At 45.1% G+C, this 14,724-nt stretch overlaps 1 protein-coding gene across 7 annotated transcripts in view; it reads right to left on the bottom strand.

The window, feature by feature from the left end:
- The window catches only part of HIPK2 (homeodomain interacting protein kinase 2), a 134,767-nt gene that overhangs the window by 22,262 nt on the left and 97,781 nt on the right, over nt 1-14,724 (bottom strand). Inside the window, exons 3-10 of one of the 7 annotated variants that reach the window (XM_065037943.1) lie at nt 13,648-13,771; nt 11,974-12,093; nt 11,159-11,257; nt 9,923-10,107; nt 6,934-6,993; nt 5,399-5,561; nt 2,617-2,836; nt 432-553 (exon numbers count right to left, since the gene is read on the bottom strand). In XM_065037943.1, coding sequence (XP_064894015.1) covers nt 432-553; nt 2,617-2,836; nt 5,399-5,561; nt 6,934-6,993; nt 9,923-10,107; nt 11,159-11,257; nt 11,974-12,093; nt 13,648-13,771 — 1,093 coding nt within the window. The remainder of the gene's footprint in view (nt 1-431; nt 554-2,616; nt 2,837-5,398; nt 5,562-6,933; nt 6,994-9,922; nt 10,108-11,158; nt 11,258-11,973; nt 12,094-13,647; nt 13,772-14,724) is intronic. The other 6 variants (XM_065037977.1, XM_065037949.1, XM_065037959.1 and 3 more) reach the window with 6 other exon arrangements.

The raw sequence follows: 14,724 nt of genomic DNA, 5'->3' as shown, positions 1-14,724 counted from the left end.
AAACAGAAGGGTGCAAAGTTAAAGCATGAAAGGTATTTATTGGCCGCATGCAATTCCCCAGCACAACTCCTGGCCACCAGCTACCACTGAGAGCACATTCAGGAGGATGAAGGAAGGTTTATTACCAGTGCCTCCTCAGCAGAGGCCTGACACAGCTTCTCCTGAGGCTTCCCAGTGTTTCCAGGGGATAAGTAGAAGGAAATAAGGTTTTACCAGAGGCTTTTGCAACTCTGACATAGCCTTTGAGTTGAACAATGAACTGGAGAAAGTTTGGACATTTCAGAGAAAGCTGGAGACCCTTATATGGGCTGCCCAAGACTCCAGACTGCACCACAGAAGGTCCTTGGAGAAAGCTCCTCTCCTCAGCCTCCAAGAGCTAAACACCACCAAAAAAAATACATGTCGAGCTCAGTGTCTTCTGGGCTCCTTACCTGTGCGAGGAGTCCTGGCTGGATCTGAAGAGGCTGGGCCCCAGGAGCCTGAGTGACAATGGGAACGGCGTTCTCCATCCGAACTGAATACCCAGCATGCTTCGAAGGGGAGGCTTGTAACCCTGTTCCACCAGCACAGAAGGTACAGCATTACCCACCAACATCATTGCTAGGAAGAGGGGTTTGGTTTTCAGAGGACCTTAACTGCACTCACTGATGTCCACTTAAATCTGATCAGGCTTTCAGGGCCCCACATATTTTACCTCAGCTCAAAGGTGTCCATCCAATATTCATAAACGTGATACATGCATAAGAGTGCAGAGAAGACATTTTCAAAGATGGTAAATGGTTAACTGAGTTCATATTTTTGGGGTATCATGAATCCATGGGAGACATTTTAACACAATATGTAACACAATATGTACAGGGAGAAAAGGAAGAGAAGGGAGGGAATGGCTCATCCTCCCCCATGTTCTCTGGTTTGATAACAGAAAATGATCTCTGCCAGCCAAAAAACATTGCTATGTGACAAGTCTCTCTTGTGACCCAAGTGGGACAGAGGGCTGGGAATCCAGAACTGTGCACTCACTCAGCTATGACAGAAAAAGGTGATTTTTCTCTTGCACAGCTTCTCAGGACTCACATTTAAAAAATTCTCATTTGACTGTGTAATCCAGCACACCCCAAACTCCAGCCATTGCTGACTCAGCCATGCATTAGCCTAACTGATGTGGAGGAAACTTCCCTCTCCACCACCTTAGTGCCTGGCACAGCCTGTGCTACCCCTCTGCTCTAGAGCATTTTCAAAACAGCAAGCAGAAGATGTTAGCTTATGTATTCTAGCAATACATTTCTGAAGTGAAACCCTCGAGATGCATTTTAACTATGCAGAAGAGGTCTAGCTAAACTCCCTTGGTTCAAAAGAGCTTTGATAATCCTGAAAACATTTAACAAGTGCCTAGAGACTGCTGTACAGACAGGCTTGCAGAAATTAAGAGCAGAAGTTGCACCAGCTGAACCAAGGTCTGTTTAGATCACTTCCTACAGACACCTAGCTAGATGTTCCAAATTGCTACAGCATGCAAAATCAAGACAAGGACAAGTGGCTAAATCTGACCATCACCCAAGTAGTCTGACAATGGTGCCTGCCACTGGTATACACAGGCAGAGCTGTTTGCAGCTGAAGGAATTGTACCAATAAATGGCCATGAGTATTTGTCGTGGAGGCAAAACTCATTTCCACCAGCACCACACTCCCTGCTGCATTAACCTCCTGAGTCCCTCTTTTAACAACTGAATCACTGAGAAGTGATGAACAAGTTATTTATGTACTGATTTATCATTGTTGTGGGGCTAAGTTTTCAAGATTATCAAAGTGAGGCAGAAGAGCCTTAAACTTCCTTCACGGTATAGGCCGAAAAATTTCACATATTCTCCCCTAACCCCTTCTCAATGCTTGCCCCATTGTTTCAGACCAGCCACTTCCAGCCCATGATGCTCGAGGTGCCTGCAAGGTCCTCCGCTGATGCAAATATCAGTAGTGTTAGGTTATTGGTTTGACTTGATGATCTTAAAGGTCTCTTCCAACCAAAATTATTCTATGATCCCGTGATTTCCATCTGCAACAACCTCATTGCTCTTACAGCAGAAAAATTGCTGGTTTGTAAATATGATCTGCGCTAAGGAGCAACGAAGATGATTAAGGGAGTGGAGCATCTCCCTTATGAGGAAAGGCTGAGGGAGCTGGGGCTTTTTAGCTTGGAGGAGACTGAGGGGTGACCTCATTAATGTTTATGAATATGTAAAGAGTGAGTGTCACGAGGATGGAGCCAGGCTCTTCTTGGTGACAACCAATGATAGGACAAGGGGCAATAGATACCAAATGGAACACAGGAGGTTCCACTTAAATACGAGAAGAAACTTCTTCTCAGTGAGGGTAACAACACTGGAACAGACTGCCCAGGGTGGTTGTGGAGTCTCCTTCTCTGGAGACATTCAGAACCTGCTTGGACACATTCCTGTGTAACCTCACCTAGGTGTTCCTGCTCTGGTGGGGGGATTGGACGAGATGATCTTTTGAGGTCCCTTCCAATCCCTGACATTCTGTGATTCCACCAAGAGCTGGATGAAACAGCAGCGGGGAGGGAGCAGTGACTGACCAAGACTTGGGGAGGCTGTTGCTTACCTTGGAAGCCTGGTGGGCAGACGATGAGAGCTTGCTGGAAGGGGTCGGGCCGGGCACAGATCTGCGCTGTTCCTGTCTGCAGGGGCATGCTCCTCTGGGCCACCGCAGCCATGGACGCCGCTGAAGGCTGGTAGAGTGCAGATTGGTAATTTAGTATGGAGACCTCGGGGTTGGCTAAGGAAATAGTGGCACTGGAGGAGGTGGGAGCCAGGTTGGTGGTCTAAAGGCATGATGGGAATTAAACAAAAACAACAACAAAAAAAATGAGGGAGATGGGTACGTTGGAGGAAGCAAAATCCAAAAAGAAAATAAAAAAGTAAAATAGTGTAAGATAAAGTAAAAAAACCAAAACAAAACAGCAAACTGAAACCAAACAAGGGGTAGAACAGGACGCTGAGAAGCGCAGCAGCAAGGGCAGTGATGGGGAAAGGAACACGGTCTGCTTGAGTAACTGCAGCTGTACCACACCATGGGACCTCCAGCCATGCGGTGCTGCCGCGTTCTGCTTGGAGACACAGTGCTTTCTCCACAGCAGAACTGTAGCCCCATTTATCGCCCTACTGGCTTCAACTTGCAGCAGGCAGAATATGGGTTCAGAAAATGCTACTACCCAGAAATCACACTGTTCTCTCACCATGCACATACTCTAGAAGCAGCTCATATTTCTTAAGTAAAAGAAACTCAGGACCTCCATGCCCTCTGAAGCTTCATCCTGAGAGGGGAGACTCATTCCAGCCTTTCCTTTACTTTGTATTTAAGACAGAACATGCCCTTTGGATTAGGTTTTGAATTTGAAAGAATCAGAAGGTATAACAGTAGGTAATAATAATATTTTCAAAGTCCAAACTTCTCTTGGCTTGACTGTCAGAGCAGAAACTCCAGCATGGGATGTTGCAAAGCCACACAAACCAGCGCAGTGTTCCGCAAAACATCTAGAAATCTAAGGGTGATTTGTTTTTTATTTGGACTGAGTCCGTAACAACTGCAAACAACCCCTAAACAGCTCTGCCACTGCTCTATAAAAATATGCCCTTAGCATTGATGTCTAGGCAGCTAGGCTCTGCCAGACCCACGCTTCCCCTCCATCCAAACGCACCAGAACCACTGCTGGAGACAGGTGAGACAACACTTTCTCATGGTGAACGCATGAACCAGGGACAAGGCTCTGATCAAGGCTGCAGGAGGCAGCAGGCTCAGCATTTCGTGCTGCCCCGATTGCTACTGGGCCCAGGAAGGGCACCCGAGCTGCACCAACACAGCTGCAACCACAGCTCTGAGGGACACGATGGTGAAACCTTTCTCCCTCCTCTCTGTGCAGAGGCAGGGAAGTGTGATTTGTTCCCTTGTGCCACACACCGAGCAGCAAACACGACAGCTCCCACACTCCTGATCTCAGGAGCTGTAAACGGAAGGAGACAATCCCCAGATATTTTGCAGAGACAGGAAGCACCAGAGAGCCAAGATGAGTGGTATTTTGAAGAGAACAGCAAAAAGTTTAGAGCTTGTTCAAATTAAAACACTCTTCCAGGAAATGTTTCTACCACTTCTTCTAGGAACACTGGAGATACCGGTTCTGCTCACAACACACACCCCTTACGAGAATTCAGTGATCACCACGGATCTCCCCAGCCAACAACCGATCTTAACATCTAGTGAGCTGTGAAGAAACGAAAGCAAGTCTGCATTTCCTTCTAGAAGTTGTGGTACAAATGGTGTCCCTGACCTGCAGCTGTGGCCTAGGGGAGCACGTAGCCCACATTTCTTTAGTCAGCATCTCGGAAACAGCCAAGAAAGGGAACCAGTGTTTGCAACTAATACCCTATCACACAAAGCCATGACCTAGCTCTGCCTGCACCTGCTTAACGAATTGTTCCAAAAGACCTTCTGCGATCACATATATTGAGAACTGAGTCATGAAGTCTGCTTTTCTGAGTGACACAGGAACAGCCTGTACATCTGCACAGACTCCTCTATCTGCCTTGCTTTCCAAGCACCATTTCTGCAATGCCACCTGCAATGTCTAGAGTGAATCTTGTGCAGCCTGCTCTAAACAGGCTTAAAAGACTAGCTATTTCTTCAGCTTCAGCCTCCTAGGGTGTTGTCCCTGGAAAGTTTCCTTTCACTGTTATAATACAGTACCGCAGTAAACAACTTAGCCTGCTAGTCACATAAATTTTGTCAGCCCAACACTGGGGCACGTAGAACTAATTCAAGAGTCCAAAGCATCACTACAAAGCCAGAGCCCACCAGTGTGGAGTACAACGTGTTCAGAGTGGGGGTACGTGCACAGGGTCCCCACATCAACTGTGGCACCTGCATTAAAATCAGTGAGAGGTAAGAATAAACATTACCACTAAACTCTTCCTTCCTGTTGATCAGTTACAGTGCTGTGTTTGTTATAGAAGGATTTAAATTCCTTTCCTTCCGTTTGAAGAAGTGCTGTAAGATCACAAATACTTCTGCCTGACCCAGGGAGTGCAGTCCTGCTTGCTGCATTAAGGGACTAATGAGCTTTTCCCCATAGCAACTTCCCAAGTAAGCAGGATTTATCACCCCAAACAACAACATAAACAACTGAGGGCAACATTTCACCGTTGTACAAAATGTCACAAGATTACTGCTTGCCTGAAGAAAAGAGAATGAGGAAGAACAGATGAAAGAGAGTAAAAAAGCACCATCTTTTTGCACGCATGCTGAATGGGATGCTACTTTGCTTTTCACCTTCTAGACCCTACGGACTTAAACCTTCCAAGCACTGGCTGCTTCTGTTCGATGTCCTTACCTGGTTGTGGACTGTGTTCAGCTGGTTGTTAAAAGTCATGGTCAAGTTGGTTGATGTGCTCGGGGCCACGTGGGTGATGAATGGTGTCTTGCTCTGGTTCACCGTGTCATACATATTCACCCGCCGCTTGCAAATCTCCATGTTCTGGAAGCAGGACTTGACACTGTGTAAGGAAAGCGGGGACAGGGAAGAACCAACCCATCAACCAACACAGGTAACAGCTCATCACAGTGGCCCTGCATTAGGTCTCAACTGCAGGCTTGGCACCTTCTAGGCTTGTAAAGCCCTTTGCTATTTTATGCAGGTCTCTCTTAACTGGTGAGAGTCAGATTTGCCTTGCGCTGAAGAGGGTCAAATGGGTGTCAAGAGGGGGGCGGCAGCTCTGGGACTCCTGGGTGCCCCCACGGGTCTGAACACTGCAATCTAAGTCACAGAAAAGCCAGCAAATCGGTTGCTCTTTCGGTGTCAGGGCAAGAAATACAAAGTGGCTATTTTAAAAGAGTGAGAGAGATTGAGAGCAAGAAAGAAAGATACAGACTGTTTTTTTTTTTTGTGATGATTGAGGCTAAGGGAAAAAGACAACTCGATGTAAGCCCAAAGGCAGTTTTACAAGTCTTTTGCAAGAAAGAATTTTACTGTTCTTGGTCACTGAGACCCCTGAAAAATCTTTCTTGTTCCTTTTAAAAAAGCAGTTCACTGAGAGCAGAGTCCAGCCAAGCGGTTAAAACATTGCCCTGCCTGGCTAAACGCTTCCGCAGATGCTTATCTAAAAGCACATGAGCTGTCCTCTTGCAGTCAATGGGACGATTCACATGGCAAAAGATGATGCCAAATCAGATTCATCAATGTCCCGAGGGAATCAGGTTTTAAGGTTATCTCAGACTCAGAATCAGATCTCCGGGGAGAAAAATTACAGCTTCTACCTCTACACAGACTTTTGTTTAAATGTTATTGATACAGCAATGGACATTCTGAGAGCTATCATATTTTGTATCCCCGGTAAAAGAGACAAAATACTCTCTGCATTGCTAGAGCACTCCATGTGCCTGGTACATGAAACTGTTGGTATTATTTCTTTTTTATAATTGGGATACCAAAGCATATGGAGGTTTAAAAGGTAACAACATAGCGATCTTGCGTAAAGCTGTATTTTTAATAAAATCTATTTTTTCCAAGGTCTAAAAACCAATATAGGTTTTCCACAATTCTTCCATAATAGTTTTTACAAATGTGACCTCAGAGTCTGAAACACAACCCCAAAAAGTATAAAGGCATTGATTTTATTTCCATTATCCCAACCCAGAAAAATAGAAAATCTAAGCAGGGAAAATCAGCTGCAGCTGTAAAAAAATCAGCTGTATGCATAATTTGTTTTTGTAACGATCTAAGCTACTGGAGGTAGGGGAGGTAAACACATCCTCACATAATTTTTAAGAAACAAATTGTCCCTCTGAAAGGAACAAGCTCATACGATCCCTAGGGTTGGTCAGGAGGAGGACCTAGATCTGTTCATCTCTGTCTTGTCTCTTACTCACATGGTCATCTTTCTTCTCTTACAGGTAATATCTTGATAACTGGATCTGTGCCATAAATACCTGCAGACAAGACAGGCTCAGGACACTGTGCATAGCTGCGCATTATGTGCATTCATTTAAAGAACTACAAATACCTGTAAGTCGCAGAACATTCAGAAATATCAAACGCTTATCAAATAAATATGGAAGACTATTGGATTGCATTTTTCTAGTCAAGTATGAATATAATTCTCCCTCCAAAAAAACAGAAAGCACTGGAAAGAGTGTATATTCTGTACATGGTTAAATGTTTTGTGTTATCAAATGTTTTGATATAACAAGGTATAATCTCTACTAATATAATACGGTGTTCTCTGTCTTAAAAAAAGAGGGAAAAACAAGAAGGCAGGGACAGAACAAAACAGACAGGAAGACTGAAAAGTACTCAAGAACTTAAGAGCCAGGCAGTTAAATACACGTGAAATAGGGAGCTAACTGGCTTTGCTTTTTGCTTGGAAGTAAGCAGAAGGGTCCCTCTCAGGCTGCTCAAGCTTGCAGCATCTCTGAAGCACACCACGGCAGAGACTCTTTCCAGAAGCTGCATCTTCCATACATTTTCACTTTCTCTGCTGCCTGATTTACTTTCAAGAGAGATTACAACTCCCTGCACCTCCTGAGGCTTTGAAGTTTCTACTCTCCAAACCACAGGCAATCACAGGCAAAATTTCCATCAGCTTGCCACGCTGGTTACAGCTTATTGCTCTCTTTACCCATCGCTGCTTCCAAAGCAGAGGGGCTGCGTGGGGTTATGCACCTGGCTGGCATATCATTTACTACTCGGAGACCTGATGCTGAATTTTTTATTTGGGTAAAATTTTGACTGCTATTGGCCCCAAGGGTATTTTCAACCTTTCTGGGGTTTTGCTTGAGCAGCCCACAACCAAGCTCTTCAAAAATGAAGATGTGATTATGGACTGTTACGGAAAGATTTCTGACGGCGATGCATTATGCCACACATCTCTCCCATCTTATAATCAGTTGTTGCACAGTAAGAAGGACTTTTGCAAATAAAAAGACTACCCTATATGATACTAACACTGTTGGAAAACACTGTCATTTTTAAATTTATGAATGTTTTTATATGAAACTTACTTTCTCTTTGTTTAGCACAACAATCTCCCATCCTGTTTCCATTACATTTATCACTTACTATCTACTTATAGATAAAAATGCTCAAAGATGTCTATGAAGGGTAAGTCTGGGTCTATGCAGACTGTGCACCCACTACCTTCTGCTAAGCAGCTGCTCTTATCTTGTGACAAATGTAATGAAAAGGCAGATACACCTCCTTCACAGAGGGAAACTACCTTAAATGAACTTGAAATACCGCAGGTAAGAGTACACATATGGGCAGGAGAGGGGACACAGAGTAACCTGCTGGTCTGCAGTACCCACACAAACATATCCTATGGCTTTTTAAGCATCCCTTATATTTTTGTACCCAAACTTCCAAACAGCCATGCACATAGCACCCAATGAAGCACAGTGTTGTGCCAGTAACTGTTCTCCTGCCATGGGGATGGGATGGCCTGCAAAAGCCCCTTGAAGGGGGGTGGTTAGTAGATCGAGAGAGGTTCTCCTTCCCCTCTACTCCGCCCTGGTGAGACCACATCTGGAATATTGTGTCCAGTTCTGGGCCCCTCAGTTCCAGAAGGACAGGGAACTGCTGGAGAGGGTCCAGCGTAGGGCAACAAAGATGATTAAGGGACTGGAGCATCTCCCTTATGAGGAAAGGCTGAGGGAGCTGGGTCTCTTTAGTTTGGAGAAGAGGAGACTAAGGGGGGACCTTATTAATGTTTATAAATATATAAAGGGTGAGTGCCATGAGGATGGAGCCAGGCTCTTCTAGGTGGCAAACAATGATAGGACAAGGGGTAATGGGATCAAGCCGGAACACAAGAGGTTCCACTTAAATTTGAGAAAAAACTTTTTCTCAGTAAGGGTGACAGAGCACTGGAACAGGCTGCCCAGGGGGGTTGTGGAGTCTCCTTCTCTGGAGACATTCAAAACCCGCCCGGACATGTTCCTGTGCGACCTCACCTAGGCATTCCTGCTCCAGCAGGGGGATTGGACTAGATGATCTTTTGAGGTCCCTTCCAATCCCAAACATACTGTGATACTGTGATACTGTGAACTGCAAAGTGTTGTAGAGCAGGATGCTCAAAGGTAGGTGGGCCTGAGGGCTCTGGAGAACTCCCACTACGTGTCGGCCTTGACTTGCACCTGAGAACCCGGCCCTATGCGACCTGCTGGGGGCACATGAGCAAGTGCTGGGTGCGGATTTCTTGCATTTTGGGCTGCTGCGCTCCATGACGCAGCCCCCAGAGAATGAGGAGTCGGGCTGGAAGGCATGACACATCCTCACGTCTCCACTGGGCAGTGGAGCCCATTCTCCATTCCACAACTGTTTCCACTGAGGTCAGAGTGTGGTGTTTGAAGTTACATAGGCAGGCAACAACAAAGCCTAAAACTCCTTGTTCCGTTGCCTGTGCCTCTAAACCAGCCTGCTGCAGAAAAAGCTCTTCCCTTAAAAAGCAAGCATCCCCAAATTGACCCCTGCAAGATGGGAATGTTCTGGGAGGAAGGATTGGCTCCCCACTGCAGATAAGGCTGATTGCTGCAGTAACAATCAGGACTATATTACTTTGAGATATACTGATACTTTCAGCACTAATTGCATAATTTCTTCTGCATTTCAATGCAAACATATGTAATTATTGAATATTTACATAATGAACGTAGCACACTCTGCAGTGTTTTAAATGCCAAGCACCTACAACATAATTCTTGCAACCTTAGAGTTGGCAATCCTCTTTTTTAACCAGAAAAACATTAAAACTTAGAGCTTAAGCATCTTAATAATGCCCCTTAGACACATTTGCTCTCCACCACAACTAGCTCCCCTCTTCATCCCTCAATTCAAACCCCAAGGCAAAAGAAAGCCACGTACTGTGTGCTATGAGGGAAATCGAGCAAGTGCGTCATGGTGACAAAAGGGTGGTTCAGAGTTTCGATGGGTGTTATTCTCTTATCTGCATCTATCGTCAACATCTTCTTTAACAGATCTATAAACTCCCGTCGGTCCGCCTTTTCCACCAACATATCACTTCCTTCCAAATCTGTTGTCATGTTCACCTGAAGGAAAAAGGACAAGGGTGAGCGCTGAAGGGAAAGAGCAGATGGTCAGGTCTTCAGCAAACTGTGTTTACTCCTTGTTGGAGCACATGCCCTGGGAGCCTCCCTGTCTAAAGGGGTAGTTGCTGAAGTCACACGGCAGACTCCGCAGTGGCTCATCATCTGGCTTGTGCACGTCAGCTCTCCAGACAGACTGTTAAGTGTTCAGCTCGCTTGGGTCAGTGGCTAATGAAACACTTAGTCACCCTCCACTGAAGATGAACAGCTTCCATGTGGTAGCAGGCAAGCTCCAATAATCAGTGTATTTATCACATAAAGGACAGAGCTATCTGATACTTAACTATGTGTCCTGTGAGCAAAAAAGATACATAGAACAAATAAAAATTGTCAGTAGGTTTATGGGGAAACATCCCATTCGTGTATCAGGTACCAGAGAAAAAAACCTTTTTTGTTATTTCATTCATTTATACAATCCTCTATTTCTGCATGTTTGCTTGTGAATGCTACAATGTCTGGACTTTGCTAGCACAAACTCCGGTTTTGTACTGGTGTTGTACCAGTTTTGTGCGACAGTTTGATTGCCAGCACAAAGTCCAGTCACAGGAATGGTTAGTCTGTAATTAACTTTCACAGCCACATGGAACTGACACTGAATTAGTACACCCTATTCCCCTAGACAGCCATGTTTTACAGTGACCACGCTCTTCTGCGGGCATGGTGATTATTTCCAATGTCACCACTTTACAAATGTCACCACTAAAGCACAGAGAAGTAAGTGACTTGCCAGGGGTTGCTCACAGGAGAGACAAGGGAAAACACTCAGAGACGTGACTTAGCCATTTTCCAAGGCTGTTTTACTACAGTGCATTGAGCCCACGTGCCCCTGTGTGCAGTTTTCCCTACACAGCAGCACATAAGGAGCTGATTAGGTAGGCATAAACCTGGTATTTCTCAGGAGCTATCACAAGAATAGGATACACAGAGAAATCATGTCGTTCCCCTCTGTTAGTGTTGCCCAACAGCACATGAAGCAGTCTTGCTGGTTACTCACCAGTGCTCTTACCTGTGCCATATCATCCAAACAGTTGAAAATATACTTTCTTGCTTCCTTCGACTTAATCCCCGTCTCTGCCTCATGATCATCTGGTGTCTGCTCAAAACAGGAGACAGGCATTGACCAGAACTGCCCTGCAATCAGCTGTGGGTTATGTGCCACTTCCAGCTTGTGCCTTATCCTGTCCTCATCAGAGACCATCGCGTCTCCCTCGCCTGAGCAGATAACATTCACGCTCCCTCCCCTATGGTTATACGACAACTTTTGTGTCATAAGGTGATATGTCTCTTATTTTTCACTTCAGAGGATCCTCCCAACCACAGTGGGAGTCCCAGAAGTCTCCTATGCCCACCTCAGTGAGAGGCTCAGCATCCCATCCTCACAGTCAGAAGCCCACTGGTCTCTCTCCTTGGGTACCAAACACACTCGTACCAGAGACACGAGGTTCACTTACACTACAAGCGGTTTTGATTGTCAGAATCTTTTTTTTTTTCTTTTTTTCCACAATGCATTAGATATTAGAGCGAAGTCTCCCCAGGGCATGTTTCATTTAAAGTACACATCAATTCATAGACTACTTAGAGGGAGATTTCCAGGTCAAACCCAGATTTAAATTTCCCACAAAGCGGTGCCGAGCAGGAGGGCTAAGTGCTGCAGACTTCGGGGACGGCAGTTTTACTTCGGGCTATACCCACCCCAATGTCTGTGCTGCACTGCAAAAAGCAGAGACCTAGGCTCTGAGGTGACCTGAATGTCTCCTCGCTTCCAACCAACAACTGCAAAGCAAAAGAAACAAGAGAACACCTTCCTACCTTCAGTCTCCACAAAGGATACGGTGAGTCTGTATCCCTGTTGAAAAACCTCGTGGTCTTTGTCCCTGCACTTAGCAAATACTCTGCTGGTAAGCCCTGCGTCTGTGAAATATAGCGAATCTGTAAGAGAAGGATGAGAGGTCACTGTTCATCCCATGAAAGATCTCTGGAGGTCTTCTGTGAAGGAGGGCAGGAGGCATTTAAAAGAACAGAACAAATTAAAAGTGAAAATGTAGCACGTGGTTAGACCTCACCAAAAAAACACCCCAGTGCAAGGAATGAGCGGAAAGAGAATTCCCATATGGCATCCCTCCATTTATCACGTACATCACTGGAAACCCACACCCCTACGGTACGTTCCTACAAAGCCTACGGATAAAGGGAGGAAAGTCTCTAGGTTTTGAAGGTCAAAGAGGAAGACCCACACAGAGATTTCAATGGGGTGTTTCACTGCTTTGCGCGCTTTCCTCTCCAGGAGGTAATTTCAACAATTTGATTTTTGTGCTCTAACTTTTGCTATTTTTTCCCCCAGCTGAGAGCACAGGCTTTCCTAAAGAGCAGTTTGAAGTTCAAAACAGAGGACTATGAAGTGACTATCTTTGAACTTAGATGAAATACACACTCAAATGAACTGACACCCTCATAGTAGGTAAAGTACTTCATCTCTATTGCCTACATGACTTATTTGTTATTTGGGTTACTTCCATAAGTATGACCTCGCTGGCACTCACACAGCTAAAAGGTGCTGTGCTTCCAGGATCTCAGACTTTAATTTATTTATTCAAAGGAGTGCGGCAGGGAGGAGGAAAAAAAACCTACTCTTCATGCTTGGTATGTGATTTTCAAATGCTTCTAAGTTTTTCAGCTACATCTGATTTCCTTTGGAGTCACTAATGGCCCTGCTTTTCACTGCAGGTTATTTCCCTTGCCAAATTTCACCTTTAAAGCTCTGACTAAAAATATACTAGTTGCAAAAGAAGAGTCAAAGAAACATTTTCATATATTAAAAACCTATTTATTACCCTGCCTTTTTTTTTTTTTTTTAATTCTCTAAAAGAAAAAAGACCTTTTCAGGCTGCATTTGCAGACAGCAAAGATCATACTGAAGAAGAGTATGGGAATGGCAAGTGTTCTGCAGCCCTTGTTCTAGCAGCCACTACACTATCAGTTTTAGGTCTACAAAAGGAGCGCAAAAGCCTATAGTGAGAAAAGCACAACAGCTTATATTAGCTGGAAACCTACACCACTGTGAACGTTCTCCTTGTCATTGCTTTTAATATGCACCCCCATAAAAGGGGTTATGAAACACAGCAGAGTTTGTGCAGTTTCTTCCGACAAATAAACCTTTACTCAGCACTCGTTGTTACATCAGAGAAAGGGTCCTTGCTCTGCTCGGTGAGGAGAGACACACACAGAGCTCTCTAGTCAACAGCAGTGTTGACTCTTGATTGAGACTCTCCTTACATGGTCAGGTCTTAAAAGCCAGTGTACCAAACAGCACACAGGTTACCTAGAACAAATTCCCCAGGTGGATAATAAAAAGTTGACTTGGGAGGATAAGAAACACATATCCCCTGTTAGTGAAACAGAAAAAGTTGACGTCTGTTCATTCCGCCAAGAGAAGCAAAAAACACCTGTGCTTTTACCAGCATCCACAGCAATATCTGTACCTACCTGGTCATACTCCGAAGCTCCTGGGTACAATGGCCAGCCCAAGAACAGCTCTGCAATGACGCATCCCAACGACCACATATCGATTGCTTCACAAAACGGTAAACCGAGGATGATTTCAGGGGCTCTGCAAAGGAAGAGGTTAGAAAACATCAGCAATGGGAGCAGATCTGTGTGGCTGGTGTGGGGAGCCCCATGCAGATCACGATGCTCATGAAGCTGCCTGCTGCCAACAAGTGTCACCGCTCCCGTGGAGCCGAGGGCACCACCAACCACCAACAAAGCGTCTGCTAACCAAGCATGAGTGTCAGTGAATATTTGTCCTTACAGAAGAGTCCTCTTGCAGCGTTTCACCAAGAGACAGCCCTTCATTTCTCAGCAGTTTGCAAAGGAGAGAACTACCATTATTTTCATTCGGCAGGCTGGAAAATTAAGCATGAACCAAATGTTGTGGGTTGAAGGCCACCCAATTAAGGTCCCCACTGAAGGTTCTCCAGACCATTTTGCCACCCTGTGGAGGAAGCGTGTGGACTCCCTATGGTGAAGCATCCTCTGTTCACGCAGCTCGGTGGGCTTCACAAACAGCCAGACATTAAATAATCATTACAGGACCGGTATAAAAGGATTACTGACTTTTTAAATAAATGGATGTAACCATAAAACAGAGAAATAACATAATTAGATCTATTCGACCTAAGACTTTTCCTCAGGAGGAAGTACCCAACAAGCCTTTACTTCCCAGTCTGTCCAAAGCACCTCATCAGATTTTCTCTTCCCTCCCTGCCCAAACAGCCAAACTGTGGCAGCACTCCTGCTATGCATTTACTGTCAGTTTCAGAAGATGCTCACTGAGGCACCTCTGCTCAGTGAGTTTTGATATTAGCCCTGCTGAGGAAGGAGAGGACAAGGTAAAACTTTGCTTCAGCTCTCCGGAGCGATCCCCAGCTGGGGCCATGCAGGAGACACCCAAATAAGCAAAATCAGTCTTAGCTCACATTTCCACAGGAGCTTAAGGTGAGGGTCATTTCATGCTTCAGCCAGGTAGAAATCTTAGCCAGGTACCATGCAGTCAGTGGAGGG

The sequence above is a fragment of the Columba livia genome, chromosome 1, assembly GCF_036013475.1.
Source record: "Columba livia isolate bColLiv1 breed racing homer chromosome 1, bColLiv1.pat.W.v2, whole genome shotgun sequence".
NCBI lineage: Eukaryota > Metazoa > Chordata > Aves > Columbiformes > Columbidae > Columba > Columba livia.
This window is presented reverse-complemented; position numbering and strand designations above follow the sequence as displayed.